The sequence below is a fragment of the Pipistrellus hanaki genome, assembly GCF_964339955.1.
Source record: "Pipistrellus hanaki genome assembly, chromosome: 13".
NCBI lineage: Eukaryota > Metazoa > Chordata > Mammalia > Chiroptera > Vespertilionidae > Pipistrellus > Pipistrellus hanaki.
Window position 1 is genome coordinate 40,132,857 of NC_140515.1, and position 16,735 is coordinate 40,149,591.

At 40.0% G+C, this 16,735-nt stretch overlaps 1 protein-coding gene across 2 annotated transcripts in view; it reads right to left on the minus strand.

Annotated features, from left to right (window-relative positions):
• SATB1 (SATB homeobox 1) overlaps positions 1–16,735 on the minus strand; it is a 79,804-nt gene that overhangs the window by 44,153 nt on the left and 18,916 nt on the right. For both annotated transcript variants that reach the window (XM_084903320.1, XM_084903321.1), the window contains exons 6-7: positions 6,028–6,139; positions 3,212–3,666 (exon numbers count right to left, since the gene is read on the minus strand). In XM_084903320.1, coding sequence (XP_084759446.1) covers positions 3,212–3,666; positions 6,028–6,139 — 567 coding nt within the window. The remainder of the gene's footprint in view (positions 1–3,211; positions 3,667–6,027; positions 6,140–16,735) is intronic.

Below are 16,735 nucleotides of genomic sequence, written 5' to 3' on the forward strand. Positions count from 1 at the left end.
GCCAAAGATAAGAGGAGGGGGTAGGGAAAAAAAAAAAAAGGGAAAAAAGCCAGGGGGTGGGATCAGAGTGAAACTCTGGGTTTTATTTCTAAAAAGGCACTATAGGATATATTTTCTTCTATTGCCACCTTTAAAGGGCAATAACACAGAGAAGTGAACTGGAAAGGATAAATCTCGAAGCTTTGGCAATTATTTTTAGCCATAGGTTTCCATTAAAAAGACATCAAGTAGGAATAACTGAATGAATGACATATGCTAAAAGCCGGTATCTTCGGTAGCAATTAAAGAACATATGCCCATTAATTCAAAAGGGGAAAAAAGTACTTAAAACAAGTAATTATATAAATTCTCCATAAATTTTCAGAAAAGGTAGACTTAAAAAAAAAATAGTCATGTGGGAAAGTCTTGAGAGAGGGGTATGATTTCATTTAGGAGACCCAATTAAGATGATGAGAAAATTCTCCAATTAAGAGCTAAAACATGAAATTCAGGATTTTAAAGTTATACCAGAGCTGTCAATGACTGAAATTTTCTTGCGTCGTAACAGCATTATCTATTATACTAATGTTTTAACACACTGTGTACAGGGTACCAACGTCTTTATCTGATCATGTCATATAACTGCATTGGTACGTACATATTTTACATTAATTTTTTAAACCTGGGGTTGGAATGAGTGCACGTTGCAGTAAGTGCACACAATGTGTGATGTGTGATTTAGCTCTGCAGAGCTCCTCCGCCTATACATATGCATTAGCATGCGTATTTTCGTACTCCACACTCACACCATACACCCTCATTCTGCACCTGCTTTTATTGAAACGCATACACTTCGAAATAAACACACTACATGCATTCATATGAATGTATAATCATTAAAATAAATGCAGCTGTGTGACTGTGCGTGGCGTGTATGTGTGTGTGTGATGGTTTTTAAATATGACACCAAAAATACATGCATGCTTGCTTGCGTGTTCAAAAGCTGGTTCCCAAGGAGTGAACCCTTCACTGTACATAGACAATGACTGCCGGTTACATCAGACTGCTTCCAACAGGGCCCAGCGTCCTCCTGGACAGAGGGGCACCCATCACCGATGCAAAGGTATGGAACCAAACCCCTCTGCCATCCTGAGCTCCAAATAAGATTCTGGGAATGACTTTTTCTAAATTGGCTACTACGAAGAGAGAGACACTGGCGTCATGCTGCACCAGGTTTTCATTCTCTCACTCTCAGAAAAATAAAGTCACTGTGTATCTTTTCAAGAGAGATTAATAGGGCATAAAAAGAGAATTCTACCCTCCTTATAATAACAAATTTTATAGATATTTGTGGACATTGTCCATGTAAGACCCAAAGGCAAAAAAATGGTCAGCTCTTCAGAGTAATAGCAGGCGCATCATAACCCAAGAGAAGGAAAACTATACCAAGGGGTGGGGCCTTCACCCTCCTCTCCCTCAGCTGGACTGCCTTGTCATTCTTCACCATATGAAACACGCTTTCCCTGGTGCTTTAAGAAATAACCATTTGCTCCGTTTTTTAAAAAAATGCTTTATCTGTAAATCTGCATGTCATTTGTGTCTACGTCAATGTGCTCTTTGTCTGTGGGCTTTTAATTCAATTCAACAACCCTATCTATTTTTTGCCCAGTACTGACAACTTCTAGCAGTCACTGCTATTTACAAAAACAAAACAAAACAAAAATGCTGCCAGAAACAGGAGTAGCTAGCTAGATGGCTGACTTTTGATTCATGTACTCATCCATTTCATTCTATTTTTTAATGATCACCCCCCCAACTGAACATAGGTGCCGTATTAAATTTACCAGCTAATGAAAAAACACGTGCTTCAAGCTGTTAAAATATCCAAATAGGCAAAACCATACAATTTTAACCTGAGACATAACCTTCTGCAATCACCCTTTTAAAAAACAGACAAATGATGTACAAAATACAGATAAAGAAACCGAAAATAAACAGAGTTAAAGGCTTTCTCGGGCCTCCTAACTTAAGGCAAGCCAAAAATAAGCCACAGCTGGGATCCTCCTAGGTATGGACATTCTGCCAACAAGGAATTAATACTAGATTATTTTTGTACCAGAATTTCATTCTTATAATCATGCAATAAACAAAATAACTTATATATGAGAGGAAAGTATGAGTCAGGTCCCCAAAAAAGGTTGACAAAGGGAATAACAGTGGTAAAACAAGAACACTGAAAGGACATAATGTCCTCATTCTAATCAAAGTTACATGTGCTTCTGAGGTTTGTTTTGTGTGTGTGTGTGTGTGTGTGTGTGTGAGTGTGTGCGTGCCTGGGCCAAGAATAAATACCTTATACATCATACTAGTTTCCAAAAAAAGGAATTAAAAACCCTCTCACTCACAGCTTAATAGAATCAATTGGTTTAGGACTTTTTTCTCTTAGGACTCCTGTCTTTTATATCACCCTTCCTCCCTGTCCTTCTGAAACTTCTTCCAGGATGAAATCTGCCGAGGAATTTCCCAGGAGGACAAAGGTGTGGACGTGACGGGGACAGGCAGACTGAGGCCTGCAGCTCAAACCTACCCCGGAGGCCTGAGTGAGCCTGGGAGGAACATTACAATAATGTGAAGAGGGGAGAGAAATACCTTCTGCTGAAAAGTCATATATGTTTTTCTAAATGGCTGCTTAGAATTAAATGGCAGGAATTGTGATTGAGTCCCAACATGTTTTTTTTGTGTGTGTGTGTGTGTGTGTGTCTGTCTGTGTGTGTGTGTGTGTTTTAAGTTGTAGAGGAATTTCAGTAGAGCCATGGATAGAAAGCTGTCTGGTATGGGTGGTGATATACTAAAGATCCTAGGCTAGAAGCCTGGAGTCCTCCCAGTGGCCTTGGCCAAGTCATGAAAGTCTCCTCAACCCGCTACTGCTGCCTAGGACTCCATTGTGTAAGAGCGCAGGTAATCCCAGTGTGAAACATATTTCATATTCCATTTATTCTTTCAAGGCCCCTGAACCCGGATCATGCTGTGCACAGCTTCCTCTTGGCAGAGGAGGTTCAAAAGAAGGAAAATAATGATTACATTTAAGCACCTCCAGGAACAGACAATACAATCGCATCAAGAGGATAAAATGTTAGTACCAAGTAAAAGAATAAGCATCAGGTGTAGACAGCACTGAAGAGAGAGAGGAAAAAGATGGAGAAAAATCATTAATGAGTAAAACAAAACTGACCTGAGTTCTGTTAAAAGCCACACGTGCAAATACTGCCTGGGAGATTCCTGCCCGTTTCAGTTCATCGCGTACCCACTGGTAGATTTCGGAAGACACCTCTGTGTTGGTTGAAACCTGTTGCTCCAAAGGCTTATTCATAGATCTGCTGACAGGGGGAGGGTGGTTCAAGTATTGTTGGTTTAAGGACTGCTGGGCTAGAAGTCTATTCACCGCGTACTGCTGGTTCAGCAGCTGAGCCATCACCAGCTGCTGGTTGACCAACTGAGGGCTGATGGGCGTGGACACGAGCCCGGGGTGCAGATTCGGGAGGGGGGTCCGGACGGAGGGCTGGCCGCCGTGGGAGAGCTGCGCGGGGGACGGGGGCTGCTCGGCCGTGTTCCCTGGGACCGGCTGCTGGCCGAAGTTGACGTGGTTGGCACCTTGCTGGGACAGTTCAGAGAGACTGTCCATTTCGACTGAAACAGATAAAAGGTAAAATCAAGCCAAGTCCACAGGATGGGCGTTGGTGCAAGCATTTCTGACCATGTCCTAAACAGAGAGAGTAGAGGCACAGGGCACGTGAAAGGTCCAATTAAAACAAGCGCATTTCAGGATAGAATTCAACCTGCTGTGTTTTTTACTTTCCTCCTCGGCACGATTCCATAGACGTTAAACGTGGACAATACTTCTGATTTATTTTATCATGTTTAGACTTAGGGCACAGAATCAATGATTTTCATATTATATAATCACTAGTTTTGGGGGTCAAACTGTTACTCATTCTCATTATTCCAAGGAGGCTGATAAGCATTGTTTACTTCAAGGTTGTTTCTAGAAGAATGACATTTGCTTAATAGCATCTGGAAAGAAGGAGTTGAGCTAAGAAAAGACATCATAGGCAATACACAAAAAAGAAATACACAAGTATTTTCTTATGATATATATATATATATATATATATATATATATATATATATATATATATATATATATAAATTCTTATTACTCTAGGCAGAAGGTCTGAAAGAAAAAAAGATAACATAAATATGGTCAACGTTCAATTCTTACCCAGACATGAGTATAAAGAAGTAATCAATATAATAAATAATGAAAGTGGTCATCATGACAAGTAATAATAACTGAGTGCATATTGAACACGGGGCTGAGCATCTTACAACACAGTTCGCTTTATTTAAGTCTCATCATCCTCTGCAAACATTTCTTGGAAGGAGGCGAGTGATTTATAGGATTACAAGCCAGACTACCCGGGGTTGCTAAGACCCAAATGTGTCTTGGAGAAGCCATGGGCTAGCACCAGATGCTCAAGACAATCTTTCAAGGAAGGGGCGGAGAGCTGTTCTGGTGCAAGGGTGATCCTGTCATGGCTTTGCAATTTATCACCACCTACCCGAGATGGACGCTCCTCCTCCTCAGCCAGACCTCTCAGGCGCACTGCACTGGCTGAGGAGGAGCTCCAAGTGTGTCCAATGCTTTGCTGCTGCGAGCAGGAGGCTGGGGTGATGCTCCTGACTGAAAAGGCTGAGCATGATGCTGTGTAGACAGAGGAGAGGCTTCCCAAACAGCACACCGTCCTTTCCACGCACAGATTGTGCTTGGGCTTTGATCATCATTTCTCTCTCCATTCATTCAGGTTTTATATTTAGGGGAACGTATCCTATATGTCTATAATCACTGACTATACGCCGAACAGAACTAAGGACTGGGGAAGAAACCTTCCATTTCTACCAGTGATGTCAGCCCAAGTGGGCCGTTCACGGGGAATAGTAATTCAAGCAATTATTCCAAAAATGATGCATTGTCTTCATTATAGCTCTAAGCTATAAAAAGGCAAAAAGAATCTGTTTGGGTAGATGGATGGTTTCGCTTGAAATATTAAAAGCTAAAACATGCTCAACATTCAGGTTCTCTTGTCTCTTAAAATCTTTAAGGAAAAGTTACTGTTGTTGTCATAAAATGAATATAATAGAAGTAAACAGAAATAGATGTCAAACAGGGCATAACACCATGCACATTAAATATCCCATTCTCATATTATTTTAAATATATTATTTGGAGGGTACAAGTATATGAAAGAAAACATTAATAGAAATTAAAACATTAACCTCAATCACAGTGTTTGCCTTGGCAAATACTAACGAACTCAATAGGGATAAAAATGTCAAAATCTAAATGCTTGAGGTACAACACATAGCTTTTATCTGTCATTTTACACTGCAGATAATTTTAATGTACTTCTCCTTAGTAACAAATATTGACCTAAAGTCCTATGTTAAGATGCTAGAATTAAAAGTTCAGGGATGATGCAATGATTTTTTCTGGTGTGGACAGTACAGCGGTATGTTCACTAAAGCACCTATAGGCAGGGCGGGGGATTAGGAATAAAAAAAATCACTCGATCTCAATTGTGAAAACTAGAAATCCATTAATTTCCTTAAAATTGGGTGTAAAAAAAAAATAGGCTCTTTATCTTGAACACAAGCAAAAAGCATAAAAGCATGTTTTATCTCTGAGAGAAATCATGACTAATATTAGTTATTCAAGGTCTTCACTGAGATGTTAAAAAATGACAGCTCCCTCCTCACCCCCTCGAGTTCCTGCATGTCTGACAACCAAGTCAGTTTGGCTGATTTAAACACAAACATTTATTGAATTTAATTATCTCATTATACTCGTACCCACTCCCCACCCTCAAAGAAACATTCTAAATTGATCTCTAATTGGGCAATCAAAAGACCTGGCTTGAGATGTGACTTTGATAAACCCCCCTGAATGACATGTAATGGTATGTAGCCACCGAGGCAACGGTTTTTGCTTACCCATCATATCTTTTGTCTTCTTGAAATGTTTGTACCACCTTCCAAATTCTTGACATTTTGCTGCCGAGACATTTGCATAGTAAGTGCTGTTCACAATGGAAGAAATCATACTCTGTGTGAAGAGAGGGGTGGGGGGAGACATTTGTAACACATAGTGGCACACGGTGGAACACAGAAACGATTTCAATTGTGCAAACCGCATTTTGTTTTTCAAACCAACGGAGCGCCAATGCGTTTGTGTTTCACCCTTAACCTAAAGCCTCCGCTTCTTAAAATTCATCAAGTAGGTCATCAAATGCTTATTTAAATAGAAAACAACCGCCCCACTGAGACCAGGATAAAGCCTGTCAAACCCACAGGCTTTGCTCTAGTATTTATGGAACTTGCATCCATGTCCTCTGTTCTAGGCTGACAAACTTACCCTGATCCCAATAAACCCAATTCTGTGAAGATGACTTTATGACTATGGGGAAATGCTACTTTGAGGGTTTTGTTTTTTTTTAAATGTGTCTTTATTGTTGAAAGCATTACAGATGTCCCTCTGTTTCCCCCATGGACCCCCTCCACCCTGCTCCCACTCCCTCCCCAGGGCCCTGCACAGCTACTCTGAGTATTAGTGAGTGTACTCTACATCCTTGCTTCTCAAAGGATGGCCCAGGGATCAGCACTATCAGCATCACCTAGAAGCTTATTAAAAATGCATAATCTTCAGCCCCACCCCAGACCCAGTCAATGGGCAGCTGCATATGACCAAGATCCCCAGGGTCTTTGTTGTGCATTAAAGTTTGGGATACGCCGCTTTGCTTTCCACTCCTATTATTGGGTTTCCCAATGGAGGCACATTAACTGCCTTAACATGGACCACATTTAAGGAGAAAATAAACTACTCAGAGATCCTCTATCAGAACGGGGGGGGGGGGGGGGGGAAATTCTACAGTTGTATTGCTAGCTTCATCTACAGTCAAGCTTGAGTTCTGAATTTCAAACTAACCATCAAACATTCAAATATATACATTTCATGCTTACTAAATTTCTCAAAGATACCACACACACACAAAAAAAAGACCTGTTCTGTCACTTGCCTTCATCCTGAAAACAGCCAACAGTTTAATAGAAAAATGAAGATGGAAATCATGACTTTGATGTATTAGGAGTTTGAGGGGGGAGAGAGTGAGACTCATTTTCAAACAAAGAAAAGTGTTTTTCATCCCAGCAAATTTTAGTTATGGTAATTTCAGTGACTTTAATCCACGTTATTTTTAACCATACCACCCCTCTTCTCTAGTAGCAGCTAAATTAATTTCCAATTGCATCTCAGGAATAATTAAGACTTTGCAGCACCAACTCCTCTCCCTCCCCTTCAATCCCCCCCCTCTGCAGAAACCTGAGAACTTCCACTCCAGACTTCAGTTGGTCTTTGGTGACAGTTTACAGAGGGCAGCATTGTTTGGGAGCAGAGCACAACCAGAAAAGCCAGTTTGGGAACAAAAGTATTTTTATATAATTATCTCCTTTAAGCGACTTCTAATTTAAAGCTCTTTTGGTTATTATTGACTCTCCTAACATCCATTAGCAGTGGTAATTCTATAATAGGAACACATTCCTGTAATATGCAAATCTTGGGGATCTTTGAAGAACTTATGGTGAGGAGGATAAGCAAGGATTGCATTATTTATGTAAAGCACGGGTGATCTTAAGAAAAATTGTGACATCCTTTTTCTTTTTTTTTCTTTTTGACACTTTCTACTTTATAGTCCTTTCCTCATTTTATTTCTCTAAAAAGACATCCTTAATGGGCTCATGATGCCCTGCCATTAATCTAGGCGCTTGCAATCTTACTAAGAGCCTCCCCTCAGTCCAGAGTACAAAAAGATACTTAGCGAGGGTGCCAGAACCAGAGCCAGATTACCTGATCCGGTTAACCATCCGTCAGCTTCAATCACCCTTACTCCATCGTAATAATGGATCAATAAAGTCAGACACTAATAAAACTATTGAGACCGCTGATGGATAACGGTGATTCTGAAAATGGATGACAGTTGATGTTCTTCCACTTTGGTTCAATTTTTAAAAAATTATTACTCTTATACCTAGACCTTCTGGCAGTTTCTTCAATGTTACTATAATAGCACATATCAATTTTAGATGTAGCTTTATGTCTTAATTTTTCCTGAAATATTTGGAATATCTACGTTTTCCTAAGGTTTCTGACAAATAATCCAATCTACTTTAATTTGCCAATATGTGAAATTTGCTCTTTGCTGTAAACCTACTGTGTGCCTGGCTGGCACTTGGGCAGACAAGACAGAGCCTCTGCCTAAAGGAAGCTTGCGATCTATTAGGAAGACAGATAGCTAAACAGATCATTTCAATTTAACGTGTTCAATATATCAACTGTGAAATACATGTCTATGGGAGAAAAAAAGAAAGGATACATAGTGTGAGGGGGAAAAAAATCTGAAATATTTTTATACACTAGAGCCCATATGTAATAGTGCTATGTAGTTCATTATTATCCATATGTGAAAAATAATATCCATATGTGCACCATTATCAAAGCCACCCCCTGCCCTTGTTTAACCCTGCATTGGTAGCTTCTGTCCTTAAGCGACTTTCTAGACGCTGTTCCACCCTGTGAAGCAGTGTGTGCTCAGGAGACTCTAATGTAAATATTAGCCTAAGCAGGACAGAATCAAAAGGCTAACCCACAAGTTATGACGTATGCCAGAACAACTTTTTAGATTCTCTATCTTTCTATGCTTTTTGGAAGGCTGGGAAATATTCCATAACTCAGGTAACTCAGGGCCACTTCAATTTTCACTGGAACAATATACAGTACAGTTCACATGTAGCCACAGGTAAGATACCTTTTTCCTTCTTCTAGCAAAACCCTTACTGAAATCTCAGGCATGGCATCTGACGACACTAATGTGTTTCAAGGCCAGGGAAAAGAGAATTCAGGATCTTATGGGACCCATGGCATTTGAAAGAGCATATCCAGTGTCATATTCTTCAATTTGGGATGTCATAAAGAAACACCTCCTGTTTTGATAATACAAATGACAGAAAGTTGAAGACTGACAGTATTTCCATAGGTGGCAGAGATGGATGTACAAAGGGGGCATCAAGAGCCATGATTTTCAGGAGAGGGGCTTGGGGTTCGTGTCCATCAAAAGGAAGACACTGGTTTCAAAATATTACCCTAGGCTATGAGTCCATGCAGACCTGGGTTCCATGTTACTTTCCAGCCCAAATGCCTGGCACATAGTAAACACACACTCGATGTTCTTTGATGAAAGAAAAAACAAAAACAAAAAACGAGTATCAGCTAAATCTGCCTTCAAGTCCAGGATCTGCTGCACACTTCCAGTGTGACCCCAGCCAAATGAACTCCTCTAAAACAGTTCCCCATCCTACTAAATGGCAGTGACAGTGGCACTTGCAGCGTGGGGTTGTTCTGAGACTCCATTCCAGCATTGTTTGTTTTTTTTCATTCATTCATTCACTATGTATTTATTGAACTCCTATTATGTACCAAGCATGGGACAAGTGACTAGGAAATATGGCTCTTCAAGTCATTACTCATCTGCCCTTGGACAGACAATTAATAAACTAATGAATGTGATATCATTAGCACAGGGCCTGGAACATATCGAGCCTGGACTTAAGCGGTGTGAATTACTACGACAATCCTCTGCCACCATCTCCTCATTGGGCTCTTATTACAGGCTCAGTCCAAAGACTAATCTGTGACTGACAAAGGCACCGGGTAAAATTTCCAGAGATATATATTTTAAGTCAAATACATCTTCTTATGAAAAATGTAGGTTGTGCTCATTAAACTGAGTTACAAGTCACGTAGGAACAAGGGAAAGCACCAAGAAAAATGGTGTTTCCATTTGTTGCCGTATTCAAATGTGGTGGTGGCTTCTAAAGTTGGCCTGCACCTGGTCGCTGACGTCAGGAGGACACACACCACTTCTCTGACTTGGATGGTCGGCCAGTGCCCTCTCTAATTTCTAGCTAACAGCTGTTCAACCCTGAGGGTGTATTTCAGGTATCTCTGCTCTGCCTTTCCCCACTTCCCGAACATCCCACACACGGAACCACAATAGCACTTGTCCTGCTGCTGATTTTTTACCAGAGCCTTGGTTCTTATCTCCAAATAGTGTGCACTCATCACAGACAGGGCTGGGAATGTATTAGTTGATCAACCAAAGGACACTGAAATAAGCCATTACTGCAGACTACCAGAAACACACACACACACCTTCCCCCCCCCCCGTGTGTCTGTCTGTCTGTCTGTCTGTCTGTCTCTCTCTCTCTCTCTCTCTCTCGTTCTTAAAACTTAAAGGTAATCATCACTTTTGGCAGTCACCATAAAACTTGTAAAGAATCTTTGTTCATTCGTTTGCAAGAGATCCCTGCCCAAGCCTTTCCAAAATGCAATGGCACAGATGTCTCAGAAGTCACCATGCTCGCTGGTTATGTCATTCCAGAACCAGTCCTCCCTCTCCCACGTCTATTTATACAAGCTCTCCAGAGCACTCGGAGAAAGACACAACTGTCATCGTAAGTTTTACCACTCGGCGGCCAGTGCGTGTGAACACGTGAGCGTTTGGGGAAGGAAGGACTCAGGCTGACAGAACTCACATCGGCGTAGATTCCCAAGTTCAAATGCTACACACAGCACCGACCAGTGATCGGCCACGGCTTTCCGTGCTGGGAAACAGGATTTGGAAGTCAGCAGCACTGGCCGTGGGTCTCACAACCCCAGTGTGACACGACACGGCTCGTCCTGGGAGCCGCGTCGTAAGCTTTTCTAAGATCCGTAAAGCACATGTCTACGCCCTAGGAGGGGCTCCGTGCTTTCTGGGAGTCTGCTAAAGTTCCGATCTGAAAGGATGCCATCTTCGCAGAAACCCCGGCACTCTAGAATGATGCCATCTGCCACAGGCTGAGCTTCCTTCGCAGCCAAATACATTATTTATAACCTTTCTAATTGTGAAAAGGTAAGGGTGGAATTTTTCTAAAGCCTGACGTAGATAGAGGGAGGACCTTCTGGACCTGGGCTCAAAAATACCGCAGGTCTCTAAATAGGAAACACACACACACACCAACAACCATCAAAACACCTACAAGGAATCAGTGGAGGTTACATAATTTTCCAAAATGTTATATCCTTCCAAACCCTGACGAGAATGGGGTGTTCACTGGAGGTGTACATTTATGACACATCCAGAAACTAAGGAAAGACAGTTTTATTTTCCTACGTAAGTAGCCAAGCAAGAGGTTTTTGGGGAGAGGCAAAGCCTTCTGGGGAGAAAAAAAAAAAAAAAGATTCATCCATTGGGGAGAGGCAGTGATCTGATTACCCTTAAAATTGCTTTGTTGTGCCTTTAACAACAACAAAAAAACCCACCCCAAAACAATGCTAATCAGGTTATTCAATCATTTAAACCAAAACTGTTCATGCTTTTCTGCCAAATCAACCAACCACAGCAAAATCTGTTATCTCTGATTGCTCAGCTTCCAGTCAAAAAACAGTTAACCCCCACTGTACCAAAAGTTTTCCAAAATACCCTCAGCGTTCTGCACGCTCCGGGAGGGGGAAAAAAAGGGGAAGCCATGTCATCTTTAAAGGGTAATTGGAGTGCGGTACTCTATTTGCATATGACAATATACTCTAATAAACTAAACAGCCTGCACCGGAAGCCAGCAACTCCCTAGCAGCGCATGTGATCTCCATCCTGGCTTTCTGTGCACTGTTGGTTTTTTTTGTTTTGTTTTTTTGTTTGTGTTGGTTTGTTTTGCACAAACACACTGCAGTATCATGATCCAAACTTACTGGAGACTTGCGGATGGTTTAACTGAGGCGGGAGAAGGTAGCAGGAGAATCTACAAAATGGTGGCTCACCCAGGTCTAAAGCTTTCAGGCTCCATCAGCAGAGAGGGCAAAGGCTACGACGTCTTATTTACACAATTATCTAAATACGATTAAACAGCTGATGGACAAATATTAAACTGGAAAATGTATAGTCATTTCAGCTTAATGTAATCCTCTTTCTGTAAACACCCAAGATGATTTTTTTTCAACCAGAACAGTCCTGACATCTCATAAGCCTAAGGGTGAATAGCAAGAGATTGTTTTTGATAGTTATAAATATTCAAAAGACATGCAGACCATCTGCTTTCATAATACAGGTAAAGCAAGACTGAAATGGTGACTGCTGTATAAAAATGATTCTTTTAACAAAGTCTTCCTCTCCTCGAAAACTATAAAGACAGATGTCAAAAACTGTTTACACAGAGCAATCAGGAGCGTGCAAAATGTAATATTCCTTTTACACACAGTGCTTGCTAAAGAGATTTTTTTTTTCTTTTTCTTCCCATCTGTGTGTTGCAACACATTTCTACAAGTTAAAAACATTTTTTTCAAACAGAGATCTCATGAATACCCAAAAACATGCTATCTGGTTTCTGAATGCTAATTAATTTCAACTAAGGAATCTGAATTTTTTTTTTTTCTTCTGTAGGAAGGAATGTATGTGTTGAGTTGGAATACTCTGGAGAGGCAGCAAGGGAAATCAACTTGCACAGGTTTACCGTAATTCTATAACGCAATTTTCATGGTTCTACTCTCTCTGATCCATATATATATATATATGTATGTATGTATGTATCAATTATGTCTGTGCTTTAAATGAAAGCATGTCACTGCTAATGTCTCTGGCATAAAGTCTAAAATAATTGTTTTTTAAGATAAATGTCTGCACATACAAAATATATATATATCTCCCCCCACACACAGAAGCCTTTAACTTTTAAGTCGATGTAGAGTGACGCATAAAGCTCTACAGTTAATTTTCAGAACTGGAACACTAATCTTGACAGTAACCTTTTTATGTATTGTATTAATGGCACAGAGGCATTAAGCACCTTTTTATAATTTTCAATAAAATGAGCATTCACAGAACAATCTGTCAAACTGCTGGCTCTCTATTCTTTTCCACTTTTATTTTTTTTGAGAAGTGCAACTTCACACACTTCCGATGTTCCTCTCCTTTCTCCAAGTCCTGTCTGCGTATGGCCTGCCTGTTTACAGCAGCCTTCACGTGTGCGTGTGGAAAACTCAAAAGGTCAAACTGAGACTTCAGATCGAACAGAATCAACCCCACGTTCAAATACAATCTTAATGGGAGTTTTCACAAAACTGGGTTTTCTTTTCATCCCAAAGGATAGCTAATACCGCAAACAAGCGCCAAAAGGCATCGGGTGAGAGAGTGACATGGAAGGAATTTGTTGGAAATTAACAGGTAGTCCCCATCTGGCATTTGGGGGTGGGAAGTGAAATGGGCTTCAATTTATGAGAAGCAAACGGCAGGGTTTCTAAGTGCAATATTCTGTTGGTGCATGTTAGCTTATGTTCCCCCAATCTTTCCCTCCGGATCCTCAATTGCTTTCTAAGCTATCCTCTTGGGAGAGACAACTGGGGCACATTCAGAATCTCAATTTGTTGAGAGGAGACTAATCACGTCTAAATTTTACTTAAACTCCAATTGTCATAGTTATGGCTCTTGCCATCTTGATCAATCCCAGTGCCTGAAAAATGGCGTTTTCACACAAGGGTTTACTAAGATGCACTAAAAAAGGGAAACTCAATACAAAGCTCTGAAGGAATACAAAAGGAAGCACAAAGAAAACACATCCAATTTGGTTTTAATTTTCTTAGCCTATCTCCTACTGACGAAAATGCGATCGTTTCAAACACGGACATTTTATATAATTATTTAAATATCCAATTCATAATTTTTTTAAAAAAAGAAAACGTCGGTTCACGGTTCATATGGCTTTTTCACATAATTAAAGTAATTTTGCTAAGACCCAGATAATATCTTTGACCAGATTCTCTATTCAGTTCTTTTGTGTAAGTACCTATCTAGATTTTTCTTATTACACTGAAACCTTCTTACTCAAACTAATTGAATATGTTAGTAAAGGCCTTAAATGAGAAAATATTTGTTAAAATGTGTATTATTACCAAGGGCATAAAATATTTCAAATTAACTGCACATAGAGGCTTACAGTAGTTCATCTGCAGTACGAAGGGAACTGAAGTAGATGTTCCCCAACGTCCCTTCTAACAGCTTTAAGATTGTATGAAACCTATAGGTCTTCCCAGATAGAGGTCCGGGAAGGTCTCCTTTAGTGACTAAAGAAGATGCAACTGTCATGCACACCATCCATTCTTAGGCATTCACTGTGCAAATTGTTCCCAACTAGAATTCGTTTATAGAACGGTTAAAGCACCTTGGTATCTTGCTTATATATGATTACAAAAAATTTACTCACCACTCAGTTAAACATTATGCTACTCCAAATAGGATCTGGATAAATTTCTTATTAGATAGACCTAAATCCACTGAGTTTGATTTTATAACAAAAATTGTTTCCTAAAATTCTAAATCTCTTATCAACTGACACATTTGGGGAATGCTTGCTTCCTCTTATTCTGGTGATCCTAGTGTGGTTGAATCTCCCATCCTCTGGGGAGATGAAATTTTCTAGTATCTGTGCTTAGAAATAGCAGGGGAAAAAAGATACCAAATTTGTGTTAAGTACCAGGGATCCTAAATAGAGCATATTGAAAAGCTTTAAGCCACAGGGTAAGGGGGGAAAGTAGGCTGAAAAATCCATTTTTCTAAAAGTAAACACTAGAATTAGGTTCTGTAACTCTTCACGGATTTTATATTCCTTCTTTGCATTCCTTCTTTACATGAACACTATTAGATTTTTTAAGCTACATTACCTAAAAATTGGGAGGAAAAAACAGTCTGGCTTTTAGCTTTTGATGGAGCTGCCAGAACGCTGGGAGTCTCGGAAATCCTAGGGAAACTCCCCTTACTGGGGCACCCCAAGGTTCCTTATAAATAACTCTCAGGTCCGCACAAACCCTAGAAGGCCCATTGCAGGGTCTGTGGACCCCACTCAGACCTGATCCAGGATTTTACTGGAGACTGAGGGTTAAATCATGTTGATTTCTGTGTTTTCTCATTAGCTCTCCACCAAGACTTCCCATGTCCACTGGATAAATACAAATCAATGTCACCTCTGGGTTAGGTCATAAAGAAAAACCAAGTTAATCAGATTTTCTATCGATACTACCAAAATGCTTCATTTTGGGAAAAGGTACTATGCTGTTAATCACCGATTTTGTTGTGGTGAAATGGTAAACACACACACACATACATGTACATGTACACACACACACACACACACACACACACACACAACGTTGGACGGGTTGGACATCGTGAATTAATGAGTCCCGTCATCACTGGAGGTGAGTGCTCTCGGCCGAGCTGGTGCTCAGGCACAGAGGGGTGGATAAGCGAAGTCCCTGAGGCGCATTCTGGAATGACTGGACAGTTATCTACACTTGCAGCTCTCTCTAAATTCAGGTCATCCAGGACCTTTCGAGCTGACATATACATTATATGTTTACAGGCTTAACCAGAGTCTCCCAAGGCCAACTGCGGACTCGTGCATGTCAACTGAGGAATGGACATCGTGAACTCACACGGGGTGGTACTGGCTGTTAGCATTTCTGTGTTGGCAGCATCAGCATCTTTGTCTATAAATTATTTAGGCTCTGTTCTTGAAATTTCACCTCTTAATTTTATTTTTCAATATGAGAAATAAATGGGACTAAAACTGTTAGTGAAGAAATTTCTCTAACTAAAAGAGATTTTAGATTCAGTAAAAAGAAAACGTGGATCTCAACTGTAACACAATTGAGACAAAAGGGAAAGTATTAGTCACACTGAAATATATGTTCAATTATGAAAAATTTAAAATGCATAGAAATATGGTGCTAAAGATTGTGTTTAATAGTAATGTATAATTAGGTCTTTTATAGCATTTTGTTTTAAAGAACTCTGGATCCCCAGTACTTGGTCAAGACTATTGTTCTGCTTACAAGCATGTAAGTGCCATACATACATATTTAAGAATATTATAATATAGGTAAAAATATGAAACAGCTTGTAATGTGAGATTTTCTTAGAAAAAAACCAGAAGCAATTTGCTCTTGGGTACGAAAATTCAAAATGAAGTATAACATGAAAAATATTTTGAAAGCTAGGATAAAATACAACTAATAAATAAAATACAACTAATAAAACTACTGACAGAATTTATTGGTTCATGAAATTAACATGGTGAAAACCCTATGAGGATATTTCAGTTTTACACATATTTTTGAGATCCTACTGTGTGCCAGCATTTGACTGTGATGATGAATAAAATTATTCCCTTTTGTACACAATTACAGTGTACACAGGAAGCCTAGCTAGTCCAGTCAGTCCAGTTGATATCAGAACAATGCAGAAAGCACTCTGATAGGTACATAAAGGGAGGAGGAGCCTGAGGATGAGGAGTGGGGTGAGAAAAGTTACAGGAAAGGACACTGGGGAAACCTCACATCCAGAAGACAGTCCCATGAGGCATCTTTATCTTCTTTGACATTGTGCATCTAAAGTGTCATATTTTCTTAACCTGCCAATATGCTTATTTAGCGCAAAGGCCCAAGTCTTCCCCCACTTCCATTTTAAAATAGATGGGAACTTTTTTAATGATTCTTCGGGCGATGCTAAAAGGATCCCTCAAAAAGTGAGAATGAGTTATAACACAGTCCTCTGATTTCTTC